The sequence below is a fragment of the Syngnathus floridae genome, chromosome 6 (assembly GCF_059516105.1).
Source record: "Syngnathus floridae isolate MCC-2025c chromosome 6, RoL_Sflo_1.0, whole genome shotgun sequence".
NCBI classification, from domain to species: Eukaryota; Metazoa; Chordata; class Actinopteri; order Syngnathiformes; family Syngnathidae; genus Syngnathus; species Syngnathus floridae.
The window spans coordinates 15,103,271-15,126,654 of NC_142418.1; the positions used below are offsets into that span (position 1 = coordinate 15,103,271).

Sequence of the window (23,384 nt, forward strand, 5' to 3'; positions counted from 1 at the left end):
AAGTGGGAACTGCGTGCAACAACTCCTCGACTCCAGTCTGATTTAGGGGCGATTGTAGGATCTGGAATTTTGGGGTGCTAAAAAGCCAAACAGAGCGTTGACTCAACAAAACAACTTGCCCTAACAATGAAACAAAGCAGTACTGTGCATAAGTCCGCCATTGTATTTGCTGTTTCAACAATGAAAACATTAAAAGGAACATTTCAAAACAGAATGTGGCGGCCTATAGTGCAGTGCATAATATATTTTGTAGATAAAAGAAATTGTGGCGTATGTTTGCACTTCAGAACAAACATTAATCAGGTTTACCGTGAATATATTATTTCACATGCTTTATAATTGAGTGAAATCCTGAAATACTTTTTAGTCCTTTATGGTCATTGTACTTCCTGTTGACATTTTTTTTTAATCTTGTACTTTTCTTGATGTGATGCTAAATTAAGTTGAAATAACACTTACGAAAACTCACAAAACAAAAGGCTTGCTTGTCTAAGGAGCAGACACAAAAGGCACCGCTGGGATTCGAACCCAGGATCTCCTGTTTACTAGACAGGCGCTTTAACCAACTAAGCCACGGCGCCGATGCCACTTTCGGCCACTTTTTAAGAGCTATCTACATGCGTAACAAGATGCTGCAGGGTTCAAACGACGTCTTTATTTTTACGACGAGCAGCTCAAGCAAACAAGTGCAGGGGCTTGACGCGAATGATTTTCACCAATATTTATCTGAACAAACATACAGTTATAGATTGATAAGTACAAGTACTAAACCAACTTCATCCAGAAATGTCAACTTTGTGTTACGACACAAAGTATAAACGTCTCCTCTTACTCTGGTCGCTTTCTTAATGCGGACTCTATTAGATTATGCCTATTTTATACGAAACTATTTTAACTCATTAATATTATGCACACACTTTCTAATACCTTCAATATTATTTGACTGGATATAAAATAACAGTATTTTGTGGCCGTAAACGCGTCTCTTCTGTCGCAAATGTCTTCACTCACCCGTCGATGCACATTCTAATGCTTTACAGACAAGTATAGCCTCACATCTCGTGAGTCGGGTACTCGAGCTCACGACAAACGTAATCTGGTTGATTTTGCACCAATTACTCAAGTGTCTTAGTCATAGAAACACATTTATGCGTCATGTGAGGGTAACGTGGCCTGCGCATGCTTTGAGCTCGCCTTTTTCTGACTGAGGCTTTTTTTGGTCTGATAGGCGGGATTTGAGGTCAAACCCGGAAGAAAATACGCGCATGCGCATATGCTCACACACGTGTTGTATAGTACATTCGCTCGCTTGATCCTGTGCTGTCTCCATTCTCCACACTCAGGTAGTTTGAATCAGGTTTAAGGCGTTGTTGTTCATTTAATTCGCCATTTAGCTCCATTCTTGAATAAATATCGCTGCTACCCCCTTAGATCGCCTTTCCCCCGCGTTTTGGTACCTTGTGCAAACATGCTAAGCTACTCATCTCAATTTTACAAGTAACACTTCTTAAAGGGTCAATCATAAGATCGTTTTAGTGATTGCACATGGTTGTGTTTATCTATCTATGTTAGCATTTGTTGAACATTACTTAGATGTTTTATAGATCACTTTACACACTAAATGTCTCATGCAAGCCGCCTCATCTGCTCAGACAATGAGTCCATCGTTCGTTACCATGACAACCAAGGGTATCGTCTGAGCATTGGCTTTTGGGCCAGACCTCTCTTCATTTTGCTGACAATGGTACGCGTAACAGCAGGGCTAATTTTCATCGATGAGTCGCTTGTCAGTGAGTGTACGCAAAACAACCTCTTTTGCATCTCTTGTCTGTCGGTCATCCTCTCACCAGTAAGCTGTACCCCTAATAACAACTGAAGATGGATTTGATGTCACAATGCACCTTTAAAAAAAAAAAAACAATTCTGTGTGTCTCAGCTTGCTTAGAATGGATGAATCCAAACCCGCAACAGCTCCAGTCCACCCAGGGGAGAAGAGAGGCTGCTCAGAGGATGAAGAAGACAAAACGGCGGTGACCAAGAGAGCCAAAGTTGAAGATGAATACGAGAACGGAGCTCCTCGGGGAGCAAAGAGCGCCGAAGAGGAGGTGGAAGAGGAGGAGGACGGTAGCGGCGAAACCTTTGCCGACATGATGAAGCACGGCCTCACAGAGCTGGACGTGGGCATCTGCAAGTACGTCAGCGATCACGAGGGCTTCTCGGGAATCCTGAAGGAAAGGTTTGTTCTCTACAACCGCACCCTTTCTCGCCAAGCTTATTGATTTGTGATCATTTTCACTCAGGTACTCAGATTTTGTGGTGCATGAAATCAACAAAGATGGAAAGATAGTGCACTTAGATGACCTCTCCGTTCCTGAAGAGACCCAGGTCAGCAAAATATTCACTCTGGTTGAAATGGGTGTTGGTGGATGGAGATACAGAGTATGGCTTTGGTTACCATGACAACCAGCGGTTGAGACAAAAGTGAGAGCTACTCATCTTATATTGTGTGTGTTGGTTCTACCAGGAAGCAGCGGCAGCAGAAGAAGAAGAACAAACAGCCGATTGCTCGGTGCTGACAGAGGATCAGAAGAAGCAGCTCGGGGAACTCCAACTATTCAAGAACAAAGAGAGCTTCGTTTCCATCGAGGTGACTTTACACTTGCTGGCTATCGCTTATCTCGGGTCAGTCTTTTAAATCCATTTTTATGTATCTTATAGGGAGATGAGTCCAAGGAAAAGCGGACCGTGGTACACAAAGCCATCAAAACTCAATTCCCCGGCCTGGAGACAAAGACGGAAGAGAAAGACGGTCGCAAGTTCATCGTGGCCTACCATGCAGCTGGAAAGAAGGCTCTGGCTGGTGAGCGGAGACAGCAAATGTCCAACACAAAGTTCATATTTCAAAATCATGAAAATCTGCTCAACATTTTAAATCCCATAATGAAGTCGTATAAGTTGTCAAAGTTGCTCAGTGAAGTCAGCAAATCATTTTCTCGTGTCTTTTTCATAAAAAAAAAAAAATCCAGATTTATTTTTTACTTTTGAGGTTTCAATGTGTATTTTTATGACATCCTTAAGAAATCAAACGGCATGTGCATGATGATAAAGCTGGATTACACTGCGGGTCAGATGTCCTAATTTAATGTCTATAATTGATTTTTTTTAATTATTATTATTTCCATGTACAATCCAAGAAATGGCTGTCACGATTAATCAAATAACTAAAAAAAATACATATTTTTTTGTGGCATTGGAGAGCAAAATAATCAGAATTGTCGCCTGAGTCTTGCAGTGTAAATCCACTTTAAAAACACGTGCATGAGTCTTTCCGGGATGTCAAGGCATCACCGAGGTTCCCATCCGAGATTGCTCGCCACGAATGCTCACCTGATCCTATTTTCAGTCCACTCGTGGGTTTGCTTTTGCATGCGGCTCAGCTTCCAAACACTGAGTAACGCTCTTCTATTGTCTATATTTTGCTCCTCTTGGGATAGAGGTGAAGACATCTGCAGGTAAGAAGTTCTTCTGCACACAAGAAAGCACAGGAGGTGTCGGGTGTTAAAGCTGCTTTTGCCGTTTTATTAAGGCAGGAGTAGACTTTTGTTTCTGTCAAGGCGAATGTCTCAGATATGAGCTCACGCTTTTGTGTTTTTTTTTGTTTTTGTTTTTTTTAAAAGCACCGAGGAAACACTTCTGGCCCAAAAACCGCGGCAGCTTCTGCCACTTTGTCTTGTACAAGGAGAACAAGGACACGATGGATGCCATCAATGTGCTCTCAAAGTTCCTCAGGTATGCTAGTCTCAACATTATATATTTATAAGGGGTGGATTTTTCTTCTGACTTACGTCTCGTTGTTTTGCCAGGCTCAGACCCAACATGTTCTCCTACATGGGCACCAAGGACAAGAGGGCCATCACCGTGCAGGAGATCGCCGTGGTCAAGTGAGTGTGGACGAGTCGCTCGGGTGTAAGCGGCGAAGCTCACGCCGCCAACGCTCTCCGTTTTCAGGATCACAGCAGAAAGGTTGGCCCACCTCAACAAGTGCCTGATGAACCTCAAGCTGGGAAATTTCTCCTACAAGAATCACCCTCTCAAGCTGGGCGAGCTGCAGGGGAACCACTTCACTGTGATCATCAGGTGCGCCAAATGTCCAGCTTCGTTTTTCAATATCGGGATGAGCTGAGTGACTCGTCATTTTTCAGTTGTCCTGCTTCTCACAGTCGCTTAATGTGTTGGCGTAAGGAACATCTCAGGAAGCGACGCCCAGGTCCATCAGGCCGTGACGTCCCTCAAGCAGACGGGCTTCATCAACTACTACGGCATGCAGCGCTTCGGCACCACGGCGGTTCCCACGCAGCAAGTCGGCAGGTAACCGACGCCGTCCCGCGCCGAGACTCCGCCTCCGCTCACACGACGTTTCTGTGTCAGGGCCATCCTGAAGAACGACTGGAAGCAAGTGGTGGATTTAATCCTCAAGCCTCGTCCCGGAGGTACTGAAGTTCCTAAATCCGCCTGGAGTGGAATTTTGTGGTCACGCTGATGTTTCCGCCTTGTCTCCCCGCAGCTGAGAAAGAATTTTTGGTGCGCTGCAGGGAGGAGTGGGCCAAGACTCAGGACCCCGAGGCGGCCCTGAAGAAGCTGCCCAACAAGCGCTGCGTGGAAGGCCAGCTCCTCCGAGGCCTGGCCCAGCACGGCAAAAACAACATCGTCACCGCCTTCGGACTGGTGAGTTCTAATCAATTTGAAGCAAAAGCCCGTCTTGATGTTCTGCGTGGTTTTGTGCAGATCCCCCGAAACAACCGGCTGATGTACATCCACAGCTACCAAAGTGTGGTGTGGAACACCATGGTGAGCCGCCGGATAGACGCCTTCGGGCTCACCGCCGTGGAAGGCGACCTGGTTCTCCGAGGAAGTCAGTACCTCTCGGTATCTCTACCTCACTGTGTTATCATCGATTGAGAATCAATGCTGATCGATTCCCTAAAGCCAAAGCGCACGTCCTGTCAGAAGAAGAAGCAAAGAGCCACTCCATACACGACATCGTCATGCCGCTCCCTGGCTTTGACGTCATCTACCCGTCGCACCACGGTAAGAAAAGTCACGTTTCAAACCAGGCTGGCAGTTTGAGAAGAAATAAATATGAGGAAAATATTCTGCGCCAGTCGGGAAAGGTTACAGGGAGATGCTGAGCGCAGACGGGTTGGACATCGACAACATGCGACACAAAATTAAGGACTACTCGCTGGCCGGAGCTTACAGACGCGTCATCATCAGGCCCAGCGATGTCAGTTGGTGAGTGCACCAACGAATCACTGCAGTGTGTTCAAATTGAATTGAGGCGGATTATTCGCTTAAAACTTAGTGTCGCTTTTTGTGTTTCCTTTGTAGGGAGGTGATCGAGTACGACGACCCCAAAATCTCTCTGGTCCACAGTGACTTTGAGAAAATTGAGAAGAAACCAGCGCCGGTTTTCAACAAAGGTCAGGACTCAGAAGAGAAGTTGCTGCCGACAGCAAAGCTCTTTTTCTATTTTCAATTTTCTTTTTCTCCTAACAGAAGGGAAGTACCGCGGTCTCCGGCTGGAGTTTTCGCTACCGCCGTCCACGTACGCCACCATGGCCATACGGGAAGTCCTCAAGTTGGACACCAGCATTAAGAAACAGACGCAGCTCAACACCGCCTGGTTCAACTGACGAGTCGATTGTTTGGCGACTTGACACACTTCCTCGGTTAATGTGAGTGTGTCTGACTTTTTTTTTTTTAAATCGTCGAAAATAATACCAACGTTTTACTTCTGATGGTTTAACTCTCTCTAAATCACATTTGAGCAGAGATGATATTTTTTTTTATCTGCTTGTGCAGAATTTTGAGACTGCTTTCTTTTTTAAAATAACATTCAATCAAATGTATAAGCGACTGGCAAAGAGGATGAATTAAAGTCATTGAGAAGCTGAGTCTGTCTTTTTTTTTCGGGGGGGGCATAGAGAACTATATTTTCTATTCGGCCAATCAAAGCAAAATAAATTATAAAGAATCATTGATATATTTTTATTTTATTTATTTAGTTAGTTCTTCTCATTCACATGCTCAGCCTTGTTTGCGCCTCAGAAACGCTTTATTTGCGCTAACCGCAAAATTTCCTTTTACAACGTTAGTGTGTGTGGGTTGACTCGCTCGAGAAAAGCCAGGAATGTATGTGGTAACATCTGTTCGCGTAACAACAATTCGATGCTAACGTGACCTCTGCACTTGCTGTTTGCACGGTAACCCCATGCTAGGCTAATGACATCGCCCAGCATTTGGATACGTTGAATTAGCCTCTTGCATTTATGTGTGTCTGTGCAAGACAATGACGCATTTTGTGTGTCCTGGGAAATGTGTGTGTGTGTTTGTTGTGTGTGTGGGGGGGTGCTGTTTGCAGGTCACGTAGCTCCACTAGTGTGGTCTGCTATGCGTACAAGTAAGAGGACGGATGTGTGTTTATTGGGGAGTGTCCGGGGGGTTAGCTTGTTTATAAGATAGGCACCATCGTCACCATGCTGCAGATTTCGGAAAGAAAGCTTCTAAAGAACAAGTGAGAAACTTCTTTTTGGCTGTGTTGTACTGGATTTTAATTCAAGCTGATGACGTGTCTGCAGGTAAGTGAGCTTCAGGTTAACCAAAACTAACAGGACTCGGGCCTTAACCAAATTATTCTTATGAATTAGTTAGTGCTGTGATTTAAATGATATAACGACGGTGAGTTCATGTTTTTTTTTCTTGCATAGAAAAGCAAAGCGGATCTGAGAAGAGCCAACTAATGCGAGTCGGCAAGAACGATTAAATGGAGTCCAACATGTCGGACGCAGACTCCCTGACCTCCCCTTCGCCTCCTCCTTTCTTCCAATGCGACTACACAGACTGGTCTCCCTCTTTCTCTATCATCCCCTCCATCTACCTGCTGGCCTTTGTGCTGGGTTGCCCGGGCAACGCTCTGGTGCTGTGGGCCTATCTGGACCGAGCCGATGGGAGGAGGAGAAGTCCCGTGGGATTTGCCATTCCGTGTTGCCGAGAGTCCAGAAGAAACGCATCATCCAGCTCTCGCTCCTCGTCTCCCGGGTCCCCGCGCCCGTCCCGCTCCCTGACGGACTCTCTAATAGCTAGCTTAGCATTAGCAGACCTCTGCTTCCTGGTGACCCTTCCCCTTTGGGCAGCGTACACGGCCCTGGGCTACCACTGGCCTTTCGGCCAGACGCTGTGCCAGCTCAGCAGCTTCCTCACCGCCCTCAACATGTACGCCAGCGTCTTCAGCCTCAGCGTGCTCAGTGTGGAGCGCTACTGGGTCTTGACCAGGTGCCCTCGCCAACACCCTCCCACCCGGGCCTCGTGGCCGTTGGTGGGCTTGTGGCTCCTGGCAGGGGTGCTGGCGCTTCCCGGCTTGCTTTTGCGCTCAGTGCAGGAGTCCGACTGGCCCGACGAGTCGTGTTCTACAGCCTGCAGGATGGACTACTCCATGTTGATGGGAGACGAGCCAGATGAGGACGAGAGGGAGCGCGCCCAGATGTGGTGGGCGGCGGTTCTGAGCCTCAAATCCACACTGCTCGGCTTCCTTTTGCCCCTCGTGGTCCTGCTGGTGTGCTACTGTTCCTTGGCCCGTCTCCTCGGCAAACACTTTGGCCGCGGGCCTCGACCCGACCGCCGCCGCCAGCGCAGGCTCCTCCGGGTCATCGTAACTCTAGTGTTGGCCTTCTTCCTGTGTTGGCTGCCTCTGCACGTCAACAAGACTTTGTCTCTACTCCTGGAGTTTGGGTTTCTGCCGTACTCTTGTACCTTGGATCAGATCCTGCTGGCGGCCCACCCGTACGTTACGTGCGTAGCCTATCTCAACTCCTGCCTCAACCCGCTGCTCTACGCCGCCTGCGATCCATCGTTTCGAAAGAGATGCAGGCGAACGCTGCTGCTGATGTGTGGACTACGAAGGCGGGAGAAGGGAAAACGAAAGGAGGCACAGAAGGAGGGGGGGACCTTCTATGGCCCTGCAAAGGAGGAAACGGCAGACAAGATGGCGGGAGCGGACGTGGCCACTGAGCAAATATGATTTACTTCAACGACTGTAAATGTGTGATTTTTTTTTTCATGCTTACTATATTGTTGCACTCTTGCTTTTGTATTAAAAATAAAATGGTGCAAAATCACAGATGTCTGTGTTTATAAATGTTTTTTTTGTTTAAATTCCTGAAAACTTGAGAACACATACATTATGGAATGCTAATTACTGTGCAGTATGTACACAGAGCTGTTTAAGTCTCGACTAATTTCCATATAAAATTTAGTAATTACCGAAAAAAATACAAATGAATGTTTATAGTATCTTTTTAAATTTCTATTATTCAATATATTATATTCAAGTTATGTATTTTATATTTTGATTGTTAATGGTGAATTGAAGTGATTCCAAGTGTAATATCTAGATCTTTGTATGTATAATCTTGTATTGTGAATTTATATATATTTATATTTTATTTTGAAGCAAAGCGCAGCACTGTTTTATATTCAGGGAGGACGCTGTGACCCATAAAAAGGTTTCGCCTGCTCGGCTTCAGAAATCTGAGCTTTTCAGTTTTTTCCAGGAGACTGCAGGACATCTAAGATGGGAACAGCCTTAATTTACGATGAGGAGATGACCCGCTACAAACTGCTTTGGTTAGAGTAAGTATGAGATGTCAAGTAAGCAGCCATTTGGCTAATAAGTCCGACACAAGTTCTTGCTTGGTGGGCACGACGGTCCAGCAGCGCAACAACGACTGCCAGGTTTTTTTTTTTTTTTTTAGCAAGGAGCGTTATTTCGTTGGTCTCTTTGATTTTATTTTAAAAATTGCATCTTTTTACGCGTGTACATACATTGTTGTTGGGTTAAGGAAAAGTGTGCGTTTTATATTGTTGTTGTTGCTGCCCAGATGAGTTAGGTTGGTGCACCGTAAGGGAATCGTGACCAGTATTTTAAATGTTATTTCTTTCCAAAGAATAAAAGTAAATATATTTGTTGGTTGTGGTAAAAAAAAAAAAAGAGAGAGAAAAAGTTAAGTTTAAGTGTTATGCCGTGAGGGAGCAGTTGCCCGGTGTTACGTTTAAATGGTCGGAACTATTTATCGCAATATTGTTTCTGGTGGGACTATTTATATACACTTTGTGCAAAATAATAGCATTCTATTATTATTTTACTTAGGTTGATATTATTTTGTTTGAGACATTACATAAATGTAAAGTCAAAATGTTTTTATTTCATTTAATATTTTTTGTCTTTTCTTAATGGTGTTCCATGTCATAGGTTTTCCATTCATAACTGTAAAGTAAGATGAAATCAACAGATACGATAAAATTAATTGAGGAATAAAATTATGATTAATAATTAGGACTAGGCGATATGGACCAAAACTGATATCCTGGTATTTTTCGACTGAATGGCAATATACGATATATATCAATATTTTAAACAAATTGTGCAAAGTGTTTAATTTAAACACACCTCATGTTCCACTTTCTACTCAACAAAGCACAGATGTAAAAAGAACAGAAGTATAAAGAGTACAATAGTATTTAAACTTTTTTTTAAATCTATGATACGAATAGCTTACATTTTAAAAATCAGAGCTGTGCAAATAACAAATGTAAATTAAAACAGGCTTACTTTAGCAGAGAAACATGGACCTAGAGGTTCATGGTAGTAAATGTAAACTGATTTAAATAAAGAGCTATGCAAATACCAAAAAATGTAAGCAAAACAGACTGACCTTGGCTGGAAACAGACCTACAGCAGTTTCTTCAGCTGTATGAAATGAAAACAGATATAATTATGAATGCAAAGAACAAAAACATAAAATTATTAACGCATACACTTGTTGCAGAATTTCGTAATATAAATAATTATGATTGATTAGCAGCAGCATAAAAACACATCTTACAAATTCAAACCTGCACTTCCAGTCCAGACTGTGAGCTCGAGAGGCCTGAGCGTCTAACAGCGAGTTATGAAGCATTGGTCCAGAGCGGTCTAGCCGCTCGATGTATCTCCATACCCGTCCGCAAAGCCACAGACGACGACATTCTCCTGATTCACAGGTGAGTCCTGAACTTCTAATTCTCATCATTTAAATATGCCTTCTGAAGTTTCACAAAAATGTTCCAGCGAGGAGTACCTGGAAGCGGTGAAGAAGACGCCGTACATGACTCTGGAAGACCTGAGGGAGTTCACTCTGAAATATGGATACGTCTATTTCCACCCAGTGAGTGGTATTAACATCGTTGCTATGGAACATTGTGGAAACATTGAGTAGTAGTTCCAAATTACTCAGCAGCCATTTTAAAGCTTCCACTTTTGTGCAACAGAACAGCTATCACTGCGCCTTACTGGCAGCGGGCGCCGCACTGCAACTGGTGGACGCCGTGATGAGTGGGAGGGTGCGAAATGGCATGGCTCTAGTCAGGTAATAACTTTTTAGCCAATCTCTCAATTTCATTTGAGCGCATCGGCTCGTGTGTTTGATCATGAGCAGACCCCCGGGGCACCACAGCATGCGCAGTGCCGCCAACGGCTTCTGCGTGTTCAACAATGTGGCCATAGCAGCCAAATACGCCCAGGGAAAGTACGGCGCTCAAAGGTAACGAGGTCAAGTGCATCCTTGGAGCTTGTCTTTCTATTTTATGACTTTCTTTTTTTTTTTTTCAGGGTGCTGATCGTTGATTGGGACATTCATCACGGTCAGGGGGTGCAGTATGCGTTTGAGGATGATCCGAGGTTGGTACAGATTTCTTTCGATGTGATCAGAATTTCCAATGGCTTTCCTTCCACAGCGTGCTTTATTTCTCTTGGCACCGCTACGAGCATCAGAAATTCTGGCCTGAACTCAGAGAATCGGACTACGACAGTGTCGGCGAGGGCAAAGGTGCTGGCTTTAATATCAATGTGCCGTGGAACAAGGTCAGTAGCATGCGAAATTTGCCAACCTTTCCATTCACTTTCCAGTCAGCGTCGTATGTCCGCTGTGTCCAGGTTGGCATGCGGAACGGGGACTATCTTGCCGTCTTCTGTCACGTCCTTCTGCCCGTCGCCTACCAGGTGAGACGAATTCACGGAAAGTAACGGGGCTGACTGGACTCGAGTGATTTTTCTTGCAGTTTTGCCCGGACTTGGTGCTGGTGTGTGCGGGCTTCGACTCTGCCATTGGGGACCCAGAGGTACATTTAAAGCGCCGTGCTTTTTAATTTGCATTTTTATCAATTATTATTATTTTCCAGGGTAAAATGTGCGCCACCCCAGACGTCTTCGCCCACCTCACCCACCTGCTAATGAGCCTCGCCGAGGGAAAACTGTGCATGGTGTTGGAGGTCGGATACATTCTTTACATTTTCAAGAAGCATTTGAATTTGTTGATAGCATCTCGCAAACGTTTGGCAGGGCGGATACAACTTGACTTCTCTCGGCCAGTCCATTTGTGTCACGGTTCAAAGTCTACTGGGTGATCCGGCGCCCCGGCCAACCAACCTTCAAGGACCCTGTCAGAGGTTCAGCCGCGCCATGTAGGCAATTTGATTTTACGCATGACGGCGTGACTTACTGTGTTTCTTTTTCAGCACGCTGGAGTCCGTTCAGTGTGTGCGCGCAGCTCATCGCAAGTATTGGTCGTGTCTCAAGCATGCAGGTACTGGACCGATGAAGGGAACCTTGAAGGGAAATACCAACTCTTGGTTCATTTATTTCATAAACACATCAAATATATCGAACCCGAGTGAAATATTTTTGTACCTTACTCCAGCTGAAGCGCCCCCTTCGGACGTCAGCACGAAGCGCATTAAGATAGAAGAAAAGCGCCAAAGCGGTGAAGCAGCTGAAGGCAAAGACCACGTCACATGGCCCGAGCCTGAGAAGTGTGTCCCGCCTCCCGTACGCACGGCGGCGGTGATCCCCGAGGACGTGGATTGTCCGGACGGCTGCGAACGCTTCCACCTGCCTCAGAACGCCCCCTCACGCTCAACCAAGTGCGATTCTTTTTCTTTCACCTGGACAAACAAATAGAGGTCCTTAATGATTGTCTTTCTCGCTCCGTCCAATAAGAGAGAATTTTGAAAGTGATGCTGTCACAAAACTATCCAGTCTTACTGCGCTTGTTGGGGAAATGGAGAAAAATGAGGTTACATTTATTTATTTTTTTAAATATGACTTGCTGCTTTTCCCTCCAAAATATTGCCACTTTTTCCCCCCGACCAGATCCGCAATGGCTTGGCCTTGGTCAGTGACGTCTCCATGGCACTGGGGACCGTCATCAAGCATGCAACCGCTCTCAAACAACGGTAAAAACAAAAGTGGAAGTAACTAACTAGATTAGCAACAAAAATAAGTTCTTCCTTTTTTGCAGCGTTTTTGTTGTATGCATTGGAGGCAATGGAGTCCTGAGTCACCTGCCAGAAGATGGGTGAATATTATTTCGACTTTGTCGTGTATTTATCGTCATGAAATGAGCTTCACCGATCAAGCGCGTTCATGTCTTTTAGGACAACACTTACAGTAGACATCCACAAGGGGGCGATAGAGATGCCTAGGTGCACACATTACATACCTGTGAGTCTGAAGAACGGCTGCGGGGAAACGTCAGGGTTGGCGCAGGCCACGTTCGGGCTCCTCCTGCCTCTGGCCTACGAGTACGACCCCGCTTTGGTGCTGCTGGCGCGATTTCCCGGCACAGGCGGCCCCAGCGAAGGCGCATGGCAGCAGCTGGTCAGCCTCCTTGGCGGCCTGGGTCGCGGTCACATGCTTGTGCTGGTGCAGGTGAGGAGAAGAGGCAGCAGTAGATGGATTAGAAGGATAACCTATTTTTTTTAACCTTGCTTTTTTTTTTTACCTGGCTTCCATTTTAGGAGGATGAAAAGGCTTTAGTCGAGCCAACAGCGTCGTCGCTCTCTGGGAGTCCCGCACCAAGTCTGGGGCAACTTCCTGCTCCATTAGCTGAAGATCTTGAGGCACTGGAGGGCTTGAGACTCCACCTTCAGGCCGACTGGACGCTGTTGAGGACTTCAGGTGAAGGCAAAATAACAGTCAGTGCCAAGCTGCTGTTGGTTACCTGAGCGCTCGTCATGCACACGTATCATCTCGTCAATATTTCATTTAAAAGTGTATTGTGCTATTTTCTCATCAAAACAGTACAAGACAGTGGAAGCAAGGACAACTGAAGCTTCAATATGTATTCCTTCCATTCCATTTCAAGAACATGGTCCACATAGGAAGGGCAGAGGCAGACATGCTAACCACAGGACCACTGCCAGAGTCTATTCATATTCCATCCATTCTTATTTTTTTATATATTTTTTATTTTATTTTTTATAGTGCTTGTCATTCTGGTTGTGGGTAAACTCAAGTCAATCCCTGCTGACTGAGCATTTACAAATCTTCAATGAATCATTTGTTGTTGTTTTGAAACATCTTTTTATACAAAATTAAAATAATTCATATGAATCCAATTATGTGTCTGCTTGGTGGTATGGGTCTATAATTCGATGCTACACCCTTGCCTGAGGATCCAAAATTCTGAAGGAGGCCTACAGTTTACTTCATCAGGACACCGTGTGTAGTGCCTTGTCCTGCCTGTTGGAGGCGCTGTGAACTGACGCACTGGTCCATGCTCGTCACACAGTACGTCCCAGCCCGACTCTGCCCTTGACTTGGCCGGTGTGTGTGTTCGCAGGCACCGTTCCCTGTTTGTCATCACTATTGCGTGCGTGTGTGGCGTGTGTGACAGAAACACGCTCACACGCTCAAAAGATGTCCACCAGCTCGCAGTCCGCCAAAAGCAAAAAAGACGAGTCTTTTCTAGGCAGACTCGGGGGCACTTTGGTCCGGAGGAAGAAAGCCAAAGAAGGTAAGTCATTTATTAATATTTTCGTCTTTTTTCCAAATGATCTTATTTTAGTCATGCATAGTCTTTTATTTTCCTTTAGCGCTCATATGTGCGGCAATCACGTGGCACTCCAGTTAAATCCTGCGGGCTCGTTTACAATATTGATGACGTCAGTTTTTCATATTAATTTCTTTCGTAACCACAAACAATAACGTCCGAGACAAAGCATACCGAGCGCTCTTATGATGTGAGATAACGGACATAAATAGAAGCGCACAATAATGCCACATAGTCAAGAGGAAGTTCAAATAGATTTAGGTGGCCTTATTTACATTTTAAACACTTGTCAGAGTTTGTCTTGACTTATTTTGAGCCTATGTGTGTGTGCGCGCGCGTCTGTGATAAAAAAAAAAAAGAAAAAAAACACAGCTGCGAGATTTAACGCCTGTGTGTGTATTCACTTAGGGTCAGCTACAAGTTGCTCGAAGACTGCACAAAATTAAATAGGATTGAAGCATTCTACAATATGCTCCTATGGGCTGATGTTTATTCCGATTATTACTGCTGAGATTTTTTTTTTTTAATCTCTCTTTGCATTCCAGTACCAAATGGCTTGCTGACTGGCACTGGGGTGTGAACTGGTGGTTGAAGACCACTAGTGTAGAAGTATGCCAACACTATAGTATGAGCAAAAGTATTCAAATAAATTTGAAAACATCAGTGCGCCACTGCCATCTACTGTAGTGGATGTGCCATTACACAAGAAAAAAAAAAAAGCACATTCAACTTTGCTGTTGGGCCAAACAGTTATAGATCAATGTGATTTGTAAAGTTCTATACTGTATGATACTCTGATATACTGTATTTATGCAGTACAACAATTTTTTGTGCTTTATTGCTCAAGTATATTTTATTTTACAGCACGTTTGAACTTAAAGGTGATGTTTTCTGATGGTTCATCTTGCAAGCTGCTGTGGTTTTCCGTCAGGCGTGGTGACTTTATTCTCAAGAGGAAACACCCTAACGATGAGTAGCGTTGGGAAAAGTTGCGTAACCTTTTGCTGAAAACTCATTTTCCATGTCAGCATTTTGTGGTCTTCTTGTTTTTTGTCCCCGTTGTCAAGTTATCGAGACCACAACTTAATGGGGAACATTTTGACTTTCTCTCACTCGGCTCAGATTGCTGCACTTTTCTTGGCTTGCTTGTGACAAACTGACAGGAAGTGTGCGTTTTTGTGACAAGGCCAAAGTGTCAGTTCATGTCCGTCACATCCATGAGTTGCTTTATAAGGAACGAGCGTTCGCATCCTGACTATGTGGTCTCGCAAATTGCCGATGACATTCACTAGTACGACTTAAACCTTGCTCGGTTGCTGCTGGAATGATGACCGCAAAGAGTAAGTTGTGTTCTTAATTGGGGGGGGGGGGTTCCACTGTTTACGACTACATTGGCAAATATCTCTATATAATAATAATTTATATAATAATATCCATATCTTCTTTATTATGACCCGTTTCATCTCTGTGTGGCCACTTGCTTCTCCTGTTAGTACGGTTTATTCAACTTAATTTAATTAACCACAACAGTTTGCGAAGCGATGCACATTAAATAAAAGACAGCTAAAACCCAAAAAATTAAATATTGTGCCGGGCTATTACTTTTATCGGCTTAAAACGAGATCACGTTTCAAAAAGGCAAAGATCATTGCAAACTAAGCAAACAGAGCAGTCACCGATTCTGCTCCCTGCCACTAGGGGGCGGATTTAAACCATCCACCCATCCTATTACTAACCCCCGGTCATCTCTGGGCTTCTGTTGCTCTCCAGTCTCGTGCTGCCGACGTAAATAACCTGCGCTGTATTCAAGAGCCTGTCTGTCGCCTCCATATACTGCCACTTTATTTATATCCTCAACCAGTAAACTGCCTCTCACCCCCTCCCCCTCCTGTCCCAGAGCTCTGATGGGGGGTCACTTGAGCGTCATTGTTGTTTTTGTATGCTGCTCACATCTTTGAATAATAAACTGTTTAAATATATACAAGGCATCTTAAGGCATTTTACTCCCCATTTTACAGTTGGATAACGAATATGTAAATAGAGCCACAACTAGGGGTGTAATAAATGATATAAAATAAAATAAAAATATCTACACCTCATTTTGTAATTTGACTCCAAGATTTGTCCGGTCATTTGCTTTTGTAATATAATGTCAGCAAAAAAAAAAAAAAAAACTCACATGTTCTATCTGGGTTGCCGGCTTTGCTCGAGATTGAATTAGTGGAATTGTGTTAGCGGTAATAGAGTCACTGCCTGATTGATTGCCTGCCGCAAGTAAGAAGTATCAGAGGCTTGATTTGGTGCCTCATTGAAATGCAAAATTTATGCTGAGTTAGACAATCAGATAGACAAGAAGAAAAACTGTTTTTTATATGAAGGGGGGGGGGGGGGGTAAAACATGATGAGCATGCACTAGCACCACACACGAGGTAAACATTGAACTCATTTGTTCATTAAAATTAAGTCAACACATTTTAAGCATATTCGATACCACTTTTTTTATTCAGACCGATACCGGTACTCAATTCTTGAGTTTCATCGATAGAGATACCAAGTATTGATACCGCCAATACTTTCTACACACAAAACTATCCATTCCTTTATAGTTACATGAAATGAATGACCATTTTCTATTATTCAAATTTCCAGTTCCTGATAATAAAATGCCCACAAGAGGGCGTCTGATACTGGTATCAGCTGCTGTCGCAAGTACTGATACCTTGAAATAAGACTGATATCGATAACGATACCATCACTCACACATTTTTTTTCAAAATATCCAGTTGACTATCAAGTCAATGATAGTGGGAGTAAAAGAGGAAATATAAATCTACCAAAATAAAAGTAGTAACAGCGCTAAATAGGGTGCAACAGACTTTCATTTCCAACCATTACATCACACTAGCGTCCATTGGAGATTCTACTCTTAACACACACACACACATCTCCAGTAACTAGACCTCTGAGGTGGGGAGGAGATTTGTGACAGAAATAAACACGCCCCAGCTACTGTTCGGCCTTACTCACACACACACCCTCACACATATTGACATATAACTGTGCATGCATTTACTGCATCGTGCATCCAGCAGGAATTTCAAAGTGGGGACATGGCGGGATTACTTTGCGGTACCAAGAGGAAGAAACCAGGTACTTTGATAGAAATGACAAGTCGGCCGTGCCTCACAAATTAAGCGTCGTTGGGCTTAAACTGCTTTTTAGGGTTTGTCCATACGTAGGTGGCTGTTGGATTTTGCCGACTTTGATGCAGGTCGTACTTGACTCGGAAGCGGGCGTAATGTAAGCAGATGAGCCACGGGGGAGGAAGCGACGCAATTAGGATGAAATGTAGCAATTCTGCTCTGTAATTATGCAGCCAAATGTTGAGCCATGAGGAGATTCCAAGCTAAAAAGGACTGACGGTATCAGATCGGAAATGTAGCGTGGACGCCTTCCCCCGAGCAAATGTACATTACTACTGCTTTGAAGTTGGAATTGTTCGACATAATATACAGTGATTAATACTTTATTTTTTGCATAAAATAACTATAGAATAGAGAGCGCACTAACAAGTGAAATGGAGTCTTGGAAAAAAAATCAATGTGTCCATTAGCGGGCAAAGCCCAATTTTTCAAAGTGATAGCAGATATCGATTATCTTTCAATCTGCGTGGCGGTTACTTTTATTTATTTCCTCCATTTTGTCTGCACTTAAACGCGCCAGTTTTTTAGCAAGATTGCTGAAGGCTTCGTTTTTGTAGCCAAACAGGAAACATGAAGAGATAAAGTTGTTGATGGAACATCATGTGGCCCGTGGAAAAAGTGACCAAGTGTCTCTCTGGCAGTACTTTTTAAAAAATCTTGGGGGAAAACAGAAGCAGTGACATTAACAGTAAAAGGAAATAACTATATAAATGCTGATGAATCAAGATAACATTTATTTTATGAAATTTATATTTAGGTGCTATTTGCTGTTGGACATTACTCATGGTGCATTCTACGCACATGCGTGTGTGTCTGTGTGTGTGTTTGTGTTGTGTTGCCGTGCGACTAGTGAGTGACCTCCACGAGGAAGGCAAAAATGCCATCAACGCTCCAATGCTTCCTTCTGGGACAAACGTCCATCCCGAGGACACTCTGCTAGGTAGCAACACACATTTCTTGATGTACTTTTTTTTTATTTGTTTCTATTAGTTTATATACAATAAAAAAAATCTTAATTCTCACGTGGGATCATGTCTGCACTCAACATGTGTGAAGGGGATGAAAAAAAACGGTCTCACCTTGTCTTTGCCAGAGGAGAACGCCGAGAGGATCATGCTGGACCCGACCTCGCGAGATGACCCCAAGTTTAAAGATTTGCTGAAGGTAAAAAGAAGTAGAAATGCTCAAAAAATATTTCTAGAAATTTGGAATTTGAGGTGAACAGGATTTACTTCACAAGAATGATGGGAAACATTTTTAAATGAACCTAGGTCTTATTTTCTTTTGTGTATCACACAAGCCTGGCATGTGAACAGGGGTGTGTAGACTTTTTCTATCCACTGCACACTACAGGTGCTGATTGACTGGATCAACAGTGAGCTGGAGGAGGACAGGATCATCGTGAAAGACCTGGAGGAGGACTGCTATGACGGACAAGTGCTGCAGAAGCTTTTTGGTGAGTCAGGTTATCCTCTGCGTTCGTGGGCGCCCTCTAGTGTCCATTACGTGTAACCGGTAATAGAGTCCACACTAATACGGTAAGTAAAATGTGCGGGTTTTTTTTTTATAATTAACGACTTCATTTATAGTATTAATGTCTAAATACTGTAAATATCACAACACAATATCTACGTAAGGTAGTGCAGCTTAGAGATGTACACACAAGCGCTAGCGATAGCTTTCTTTTAAACATGCTAAAGCATATTGCGTAGCACTAATTGACAGGCAAAGAGGCGGGTATTTTATCGAATAAAACAACAAGAAGAACTTACTTTCTTACGCACAATCTGAAGCCCATCTTGAAGAAGCCAGTCTTACAGTTCTCTAGCAGGCCTTTTTTTACAACTTTGACGTGAGATAATTGTGGAAAACGCCAAACCGCCTCCTGTTACCGCTTACTTTTTGTCCCAAACGTGCCTGCAGCGCCACCGCCGGACGTAGTGGCCAAAACAATATTGCATCGGTCGTGATTTTAGGATACAATGTTAGTGAATGGGAATTAGTTTTATTTGGCTAAAGTATTTTAGGCTTTGATACCGTATGAGCCTTTGGGGCAAAAAAATAAAATAAAGTTTTTGGTTGCACCATAGTAAATTTATTTTTATGTCCAAGTCTCATTGTGGGACTAACAAAGACAGTCTTATTTGAAAAACGGTTCTCCTCCCAGAAAAGCTGTCAGGCCGGAAACTGAACGTGGCCGAAGTGACCCAGTCGGAGATCGGCCAGAAGCAGAAGCTCCAGACGGTTCTGGAGGCTGTCAATGAGCTGCTGCGTCCCCATGGCTGGTCCATTGAGTGGAGTGTTGACTGTGAGTGCTCCCTTTCAAAATGATCCAAAAACTACTGCGTTGGCCGGGAATCGAACCCGGGTCAACTGCTTGGAAGGCAGCTATGCTCACCACTATACCACCAACGCTTCTTGAAAACATCTGGTTCCTTTAGAAAGGTTTTTCCTCCTCCTAGTTACCCACGGTGGTTGCATTTTCACATTGTTATTCATTCATCTGCAGCCGCAAAGACATACAAACAAAATAATCCTTAAAAAATAACATTACGTTATAAACTACGACGAAAAATAATATTTTTAACAGAAATTAAAAAATAATCTGCGTTGGCCGGGAATCGAACCCGGGTCAACTGCTTGGAAGGCAGCTATGCTCACCACTATACCACCAACGCTGTATACGAATGGGGTGCGGAAAGTCGCTAAAGAGGAAATGTAGAGCATTCCTGCCACGTCACGCGTACATGAGACATTTCATTGGGCACACCCACGCAGTCAATTCGAGCTTTCATGAATGATGACACATGAATGTTTTTGCAGCCATCCACTGCAAGAACCTGGTGGCCATCGTGTATCTGCTGGTGTCGCTGGCCATGCACTTCCAGGCGGCCATCAGGTTGCCCGAGCACGTCTCCGTCAAGGTGGTGGTCGTCAAGGTGAGGCGTGCGTGCTCCGCGTGTGACGTTGCAATGTGACGTCACTTTAATGCTAATGTTGTTTGAGCAGAAGCGAGATGGCCTCCTGCAGACGGCCCTCGTCAACAAGGAGCTGACCAGCACCACCGAGTGAGCACTTTTTTTTTAAAATATATTTTTACAAGAAAAACATCATTCTATGTTGTATTCCAACGCAACGAATTCAACAGTATCATATTTCAATGGGGCTCGTGTTGCTATTTCTCATGTGCGTGCCGTTGCCGCCAGGGGGCAGTACAATGCATAAATCGAGGCTCCCCTGTCATTTTAAATTTGCACTAACATACGTACAAACTGAATTGTGCTTTTTGGCTCTGTTTCCTTTCCAGAATGATGATGGGGAGATTTGGTAAGTAGTGATAGTTTCTATGTATTTATGGTGATTTTTATGTAAAGTTTCCAAAATCTAAATTTAGTAAGATTATTCTTTACTTATTCAAAATAAATGTCTGTTTGCTTCAACAGAACGAGATGCTTTCGATACACTTTTGGATCACGCGCCTGACAAACTGAATGTGGTCAAAACGGTAAGAAAATTCCGTTTGAAATTCAGACTCAGATTTTTTTTTTTTCATTAAATGATCTGATTGCTGCCCCTTTAGTCACTCATCACCTTTGTGAACAAGCACTTGAACAAGTTGAACCTGGAAGTCACTGAGCTGGAATCTCAGGTATTCAAAGTTTCTCACATGACCACCATAATTTCGGTGGAAATAAAATTTAATTTATGAAATGTTTTGAGTTAAGATTGTGGTCACGCAACAATTTCAACTCTTAAATCAAGTCACTGTGATGATGTAATATTTTTTGTTCAGTTTGCTGATGGCGTTTACCTGATCCTCTTGATGGGGCTGTTGGAGGACTACTTCGTACCTCTGTACAACTTCTTCCTCACCCCAGAGAACTTTGACCAGAAGGTGATTTTTGACCTTCATGAAGAAAAAAAAATTTCCATTATTGCACGTTGTGAACGATATCCCAAGCTGAGATGACATCTTTTGAATCAGGTCCACAATGTGGCATTCGCCTTTGAGCTCATGCAAGATGGCGGCCTAAAAAAACCCAAAGCCAGACCAGAAGGTAATGCCCGCTTACAATAATGTTAAATCTTTTTTATGAAATACAAATATATATTTTTTATATATTATTTTAAGCTTGGCTTGACTAATTTTTTCGGAAGTACTTTTTGGTGTAAGAAATTGATAAAAACCAAGCGCCAGCTCATGCAATACATCTCTTCTCCACTAGAGGGCAACCTCGCGTTACATTTGAAGCGAGCGCCAAGCTAAACGGACCTCAGCCATCACTTTTCTGTCTTATAATTTAATGAACCATCCGCAGCCTGTAGCACGTCGTGCATCAATATACATAAAGAGATCATATTATAGGATGGAATAATATTAGGTTGAAGAGAAATCTAATAGTCGTGACGGATGGAATACTTAAAGGTTAATCAACATTTGCTGCCATTAAAGCAATTTCAGTCAGAGGCCGCAATGGAAAGATAAAGCAATACATTTGTTTTATGACATTATCATCAGCGGGGGCTCGCGTTTCAGCTCGCTGTCATCCATTCAGACCTTCCTAAAGTAGAAAAACAATCGAGTTCATTTGTTTTCTCATCTTTTTGTTACCCTCACAGCATCATACCTCCACGGGGACGATGTTTTTTTTTCTTTTTCTTTGTTGTTGTCGTTTGCAGCCAACTCGTGTTTAACCTTGAATCCTAATTGCAGCCCATTCTGCTGTTCTTCACCAAAACAATTTATCTCCAAGGTCCTAGTTCTGCAGAGAAAATTACAATATGCAAATAAGCCCTGTGGATGCAATCGCAATGTATCTTATGGTAATTATCAGGAAATTCATATTTTGGCCTACTTTGCGCTCCATATGAAGAAAGCAACATTCATTGAAGAGCTGGAATTGAATGGCTTGATGAATGGACCTTTTGTTACCTTTTGTGCAGATGTGGTCAACCTGAACCTCAAGTCCACCCTCAGGGTCCTCTACAACTTGTTCACCAACTACAAGAACTCCGAGTAACAGCGTGTTCGCCTGTGAGGTCACAAACAAGGACTTTTCGGTCGTGTCAGAGACGATTGGGAATGCAATTTTTTTTTTAAAAAATCATCTCCTGTATGTTTTTTTTAATTCCTATTTATTCGAAAAGTTGTTGAATGTGCAACCATCAACTTGAAAACCTCTTTAATGTACACACAAGTGCTAACGTTCACCAAAATGCTTGAAATTCTTTCTCAAAATTTTTGTTTTAATATATATTAAAGGAGACATGTTTTACTTTTTTTTTTTCTTAGATTTAAAGTTTCAAACAAGCCTTAGATCAAATTTCATAACTATTTGCATGTGGGCTGGCAATGGCGGCAACTAGTCTGAACAGATGGCCGCCATCTTTGTTTGAAGAAAAGAACAAAACGGCTCACGTTAGATGACGAACAAACGCTTTGTAAAACGGCGCCACCCCAGGTGGGCCGCAGTCGAAGAGGCCTGCCATCGACTGACCTTTCAGACGAGCCCCGAGAGAAGGCCGGAGATCTCCGGCTACCCCCCCCCCCCCCCCTCGCCCACTGGCGCCACTGGGAAGACAAGCTGCGCATTCTGACGCCTGGCTGAATTATTGAACGAGCAGATGAGTCAACGCGCTGTAAGGAATCACCAAAGTGACAATTTGTTAGCGCTGCCTCACAAGCATTCCACCAATTTGGGCAAAGGAATGTCAGGTTTATTTTAGAACTCCCTTCTTTGTTGCTATGGAAACCTTCCACATAACCCCCCACCACCCTTCCAAATTGCCCCTTCATCTGGTTGTCAGGTGATCCCTTTTTTCACCTTAGCTTGTTTTCCGCACTTCCTGTCTGTTTTGGTCGGTCTAATGGAAGCTGCTGGACGCATGGGACGACAATTGATGTGCTAATACACACACGGCACACACACACACTTTGCCTTGAGTGCTCCAACTCGCCCAGTGTCGGGTCTCGGTCTTTTCATTTGGAAACAGCGTTAGTAGGAATGCTTAATGGGACTTTACTAAAAGATTACAGTGTGAACTTTGTCTTTCATAGCAGCATGGTGGCGCAGTGGGTCGCACGTCTGCCTCGCAGTTTTGAGGTTCTGGGGTGGGACTTTGAGTATTTCTTGGAGTTTTTGCCTGTGCTTGCAAGAGAATGCTCCATCCATCCATCCATCCATCCATCCATCCATCCATCCATCCATCCATCCATCCATCCATCCATCCATCACTCCATCACTCCATCACTCCA

At 43.7% G+C, this 23,384-nt stretch overlaps 4 protein-coding genes, 2 long non-coding RNA genes and 3 other non-coding genes across 13 annotated transcripts; 4 read left to right on the top strand and 5 right to left on the bottom strand.

Moving 5' to 3' along the window:
* Positions 1 to 507: 507 nt before the first annotated feature.
* Positions 508 to 581, bottom strand: trnat-agu (transfer RNA threonine (anticodon AGU)). The gene has a single exon. It is a non-coding gene; the product is annotated as a tRNA-Thr (tRNA).
* A 629-nt stretch (positions 582 to 1,210) lies between these two features.
* pus7 (pseudouridine synthase 7) lies at positions 1,211 to 6,786 on the top strand. Of its 4 annotated transcripts, none has more exons than XM_088379272.1 (17): positions 1,228 to 1,343; positions 1,937 to 2,236; positions 2,301 to 2,385; positions 2,525 to 2,647; positions 2,719 to 2,860; positions 3,678 to 3,789; positions 3,864 to 3,941; positions 4,009 to 4,137; positions 4,243 to 4,368; positions 4,429 to 4,490; positions 4,565 to 4,725; positions 4,786 to 4,912; positions 4,987 to 5,088; positions 5,163 to 5,292; positions 5,389 to 5,480; positions 5,557 to 5,735; positions 6,768 to 6,786. In XM_088379272.1, exons 2-16 carry the CDS (start codon positions 1,947 to 1,949, stop codon positions 5,691 to 5,693), a joined length of 1,896 nt encoding a protein of 631 aa, XP_088235398.1. In that variant the 5' UTR covers positions 1,228 to 1,343; positions 1,937 to 1,946; the 3' UTR covers positions 5,694 to 5,735; positions 6,768 to 6,786. The 4 variants fall into 4 exon arrangements, with proteins under 4 accessions (XP_088235400.1, XP_088235398.1, XP_088235397.1 ...); XM_088379273.1 differs by lacking the exon at positions 6,768 to 6,786 and adding an exon at positions 1,653 to 1,744 and having other exon boundaries at positions 1,238 to 1,343; positions 5,557 to 5,954; XM_088379274.1 differs by lacking the exon at positions 6,768 to 6,786 and having other exon boundaries at positions 1,211 to 1,343; positions 1,946 to 2,236; positions 5,557 to 5,954.
* A 37-nt stretch (positions 6,787 to 6,823) lies between these two features.
* aplnr2 (apelin receptor 2) lies at positions 6,824 to 8,168 on the top strand. Its single transcript, XM_088379277.1, has one exon. It carries the CDS (start codon positions 6,824 to 6,826, stop codon positions 8,075 to 8,077), a length of 1,254 nt encoding a protein of 417 aa, XP_088235403.1. The 3' UTR covers positions 8,078 to 8,168.
* Positions 8,169 to 8,513: 345 nt separating this feature from the next.
* On the top strand, positions 8,514 to 13,491 carry hdac10 (histone deacetylase 10). Of its 2 annotated transcripts, none has more exons than XM_088379268.1 (19): positions 8,514 to 8,688; positions 9,964 to 10,098; positions 10,166 to 10,262; positions 10,366 to 10,463; positions 10,533 to 10,637; positions 10,706 to 10,774; positions 10,831 to 10,957; positions 11,030 to 11,095; positions 11,155 to 11,214; positions 11,275 to 11,364; positions 11,435 to 11,541; positions 11,611 to 11,678; positions 11,793 to 12,015; positions 12,092 to 12,167; positions 12,245 to 12,327; positions 12,393 to 12,449; positions 12,529 to 12,802; positions 12,892 to 13,051; positions 13,175 to 13,491. In XM_088379268.1, exons 1-19 carry the CDS (start codon positions 8,630 to 8,632, stop codon positions 13,201 to 13,203), a joined length of 1,983 nt encoding a protein of 660 aa, XP_088235394.1. In that variant the 5' UTR covers positions 8,514 to 8,629; the 3' UTR covers positions 13,204 to 13,491. The 2 variants fall into 2 exon arrangements, with proteins under 2 accessions (XP_088235394.1, XP_088235395.1); XM_088379269.1 differs by having other exon boundaries at positions 8,659 to 8,790.
* Positions 12,434 to 19,053, bottom strand: LOC148396798 (uncharacterized). The gene is made up of 4 exons (XR_015859131.1): positions 18,901 to 19,053; positions 18,208 to 18,286; positions 12,876 to 13,045; positions 12,434 to 12,793 (listed from the first exon to the last, which is right to left on the bottom strand). It is a non-coding gene; the product is annotated as an uncharacterized LOC148396798 (long non-coding RNA).
* parvb (parvin, beta) lies at positions 13,658 to 22,404 on the top strand. Its single transcript, XM_088379280.1, has 13 exons — positions 13,658 to 13,889; positions 17,979 to 18,068; positions 18,222 to 18,292; positions 18,482 to 18,584; positions 19,296 to 19,436; positions 19,952 to 20,067; positions 20,138 to 20,196; positions 20,436 to 20,455; positions 20,572 to 20,633; positions 20,709 to 20,777; positions 20,922 to 21,023; positions 21,114 to 21,186; positions 22,073 to 22,404. The coding sequence occupies exons 1-13, from the start codon at positions 13,793 to 13,795 to the stop codon at positions 22,147 to 22,149; spliced, it is 1,080 nt and encodes a 359-aa protein (XP_088235406.1). The 5' UTR covers positions 13,658 to 13,792; the 3' UTR covers positions 22,150 to 22,404.
* Positions 19,295 to 22,282, bottom strand: LOC148396800 (uncharacterized). Its single transcript, XR_015859132.1, has 3 exons — positions 22,062 to 22,282; positions 21,757 to 21,891; positions 19,295 to 21,035 (listed from the first exon to the last, which is right to left on the bottom strand). It is a non-coding gene; the product is annotated as an uncharacterized LOC148396800 (long non-coding RNA).
* Positions 19,472 to 19,543, bottom strand: trnag-ucc (transfer RNA glycine (anticodon UCC)). The gene has a single exon. It is a non-coding gene; the product is annotated as a tRNA-Gly (tRNA).
* trnag-ucc (transfer RNA glycine (anticodon UCC)) lies at positions 19,735 to 19,806 on the bottom strand. Its single transcript has one exon. It is a non-coding gene; the product is annotated as a tRNA-Gly (tRNA).
* Positions 22,405 to 23,384: the final 980 nt, after the last annotated feature.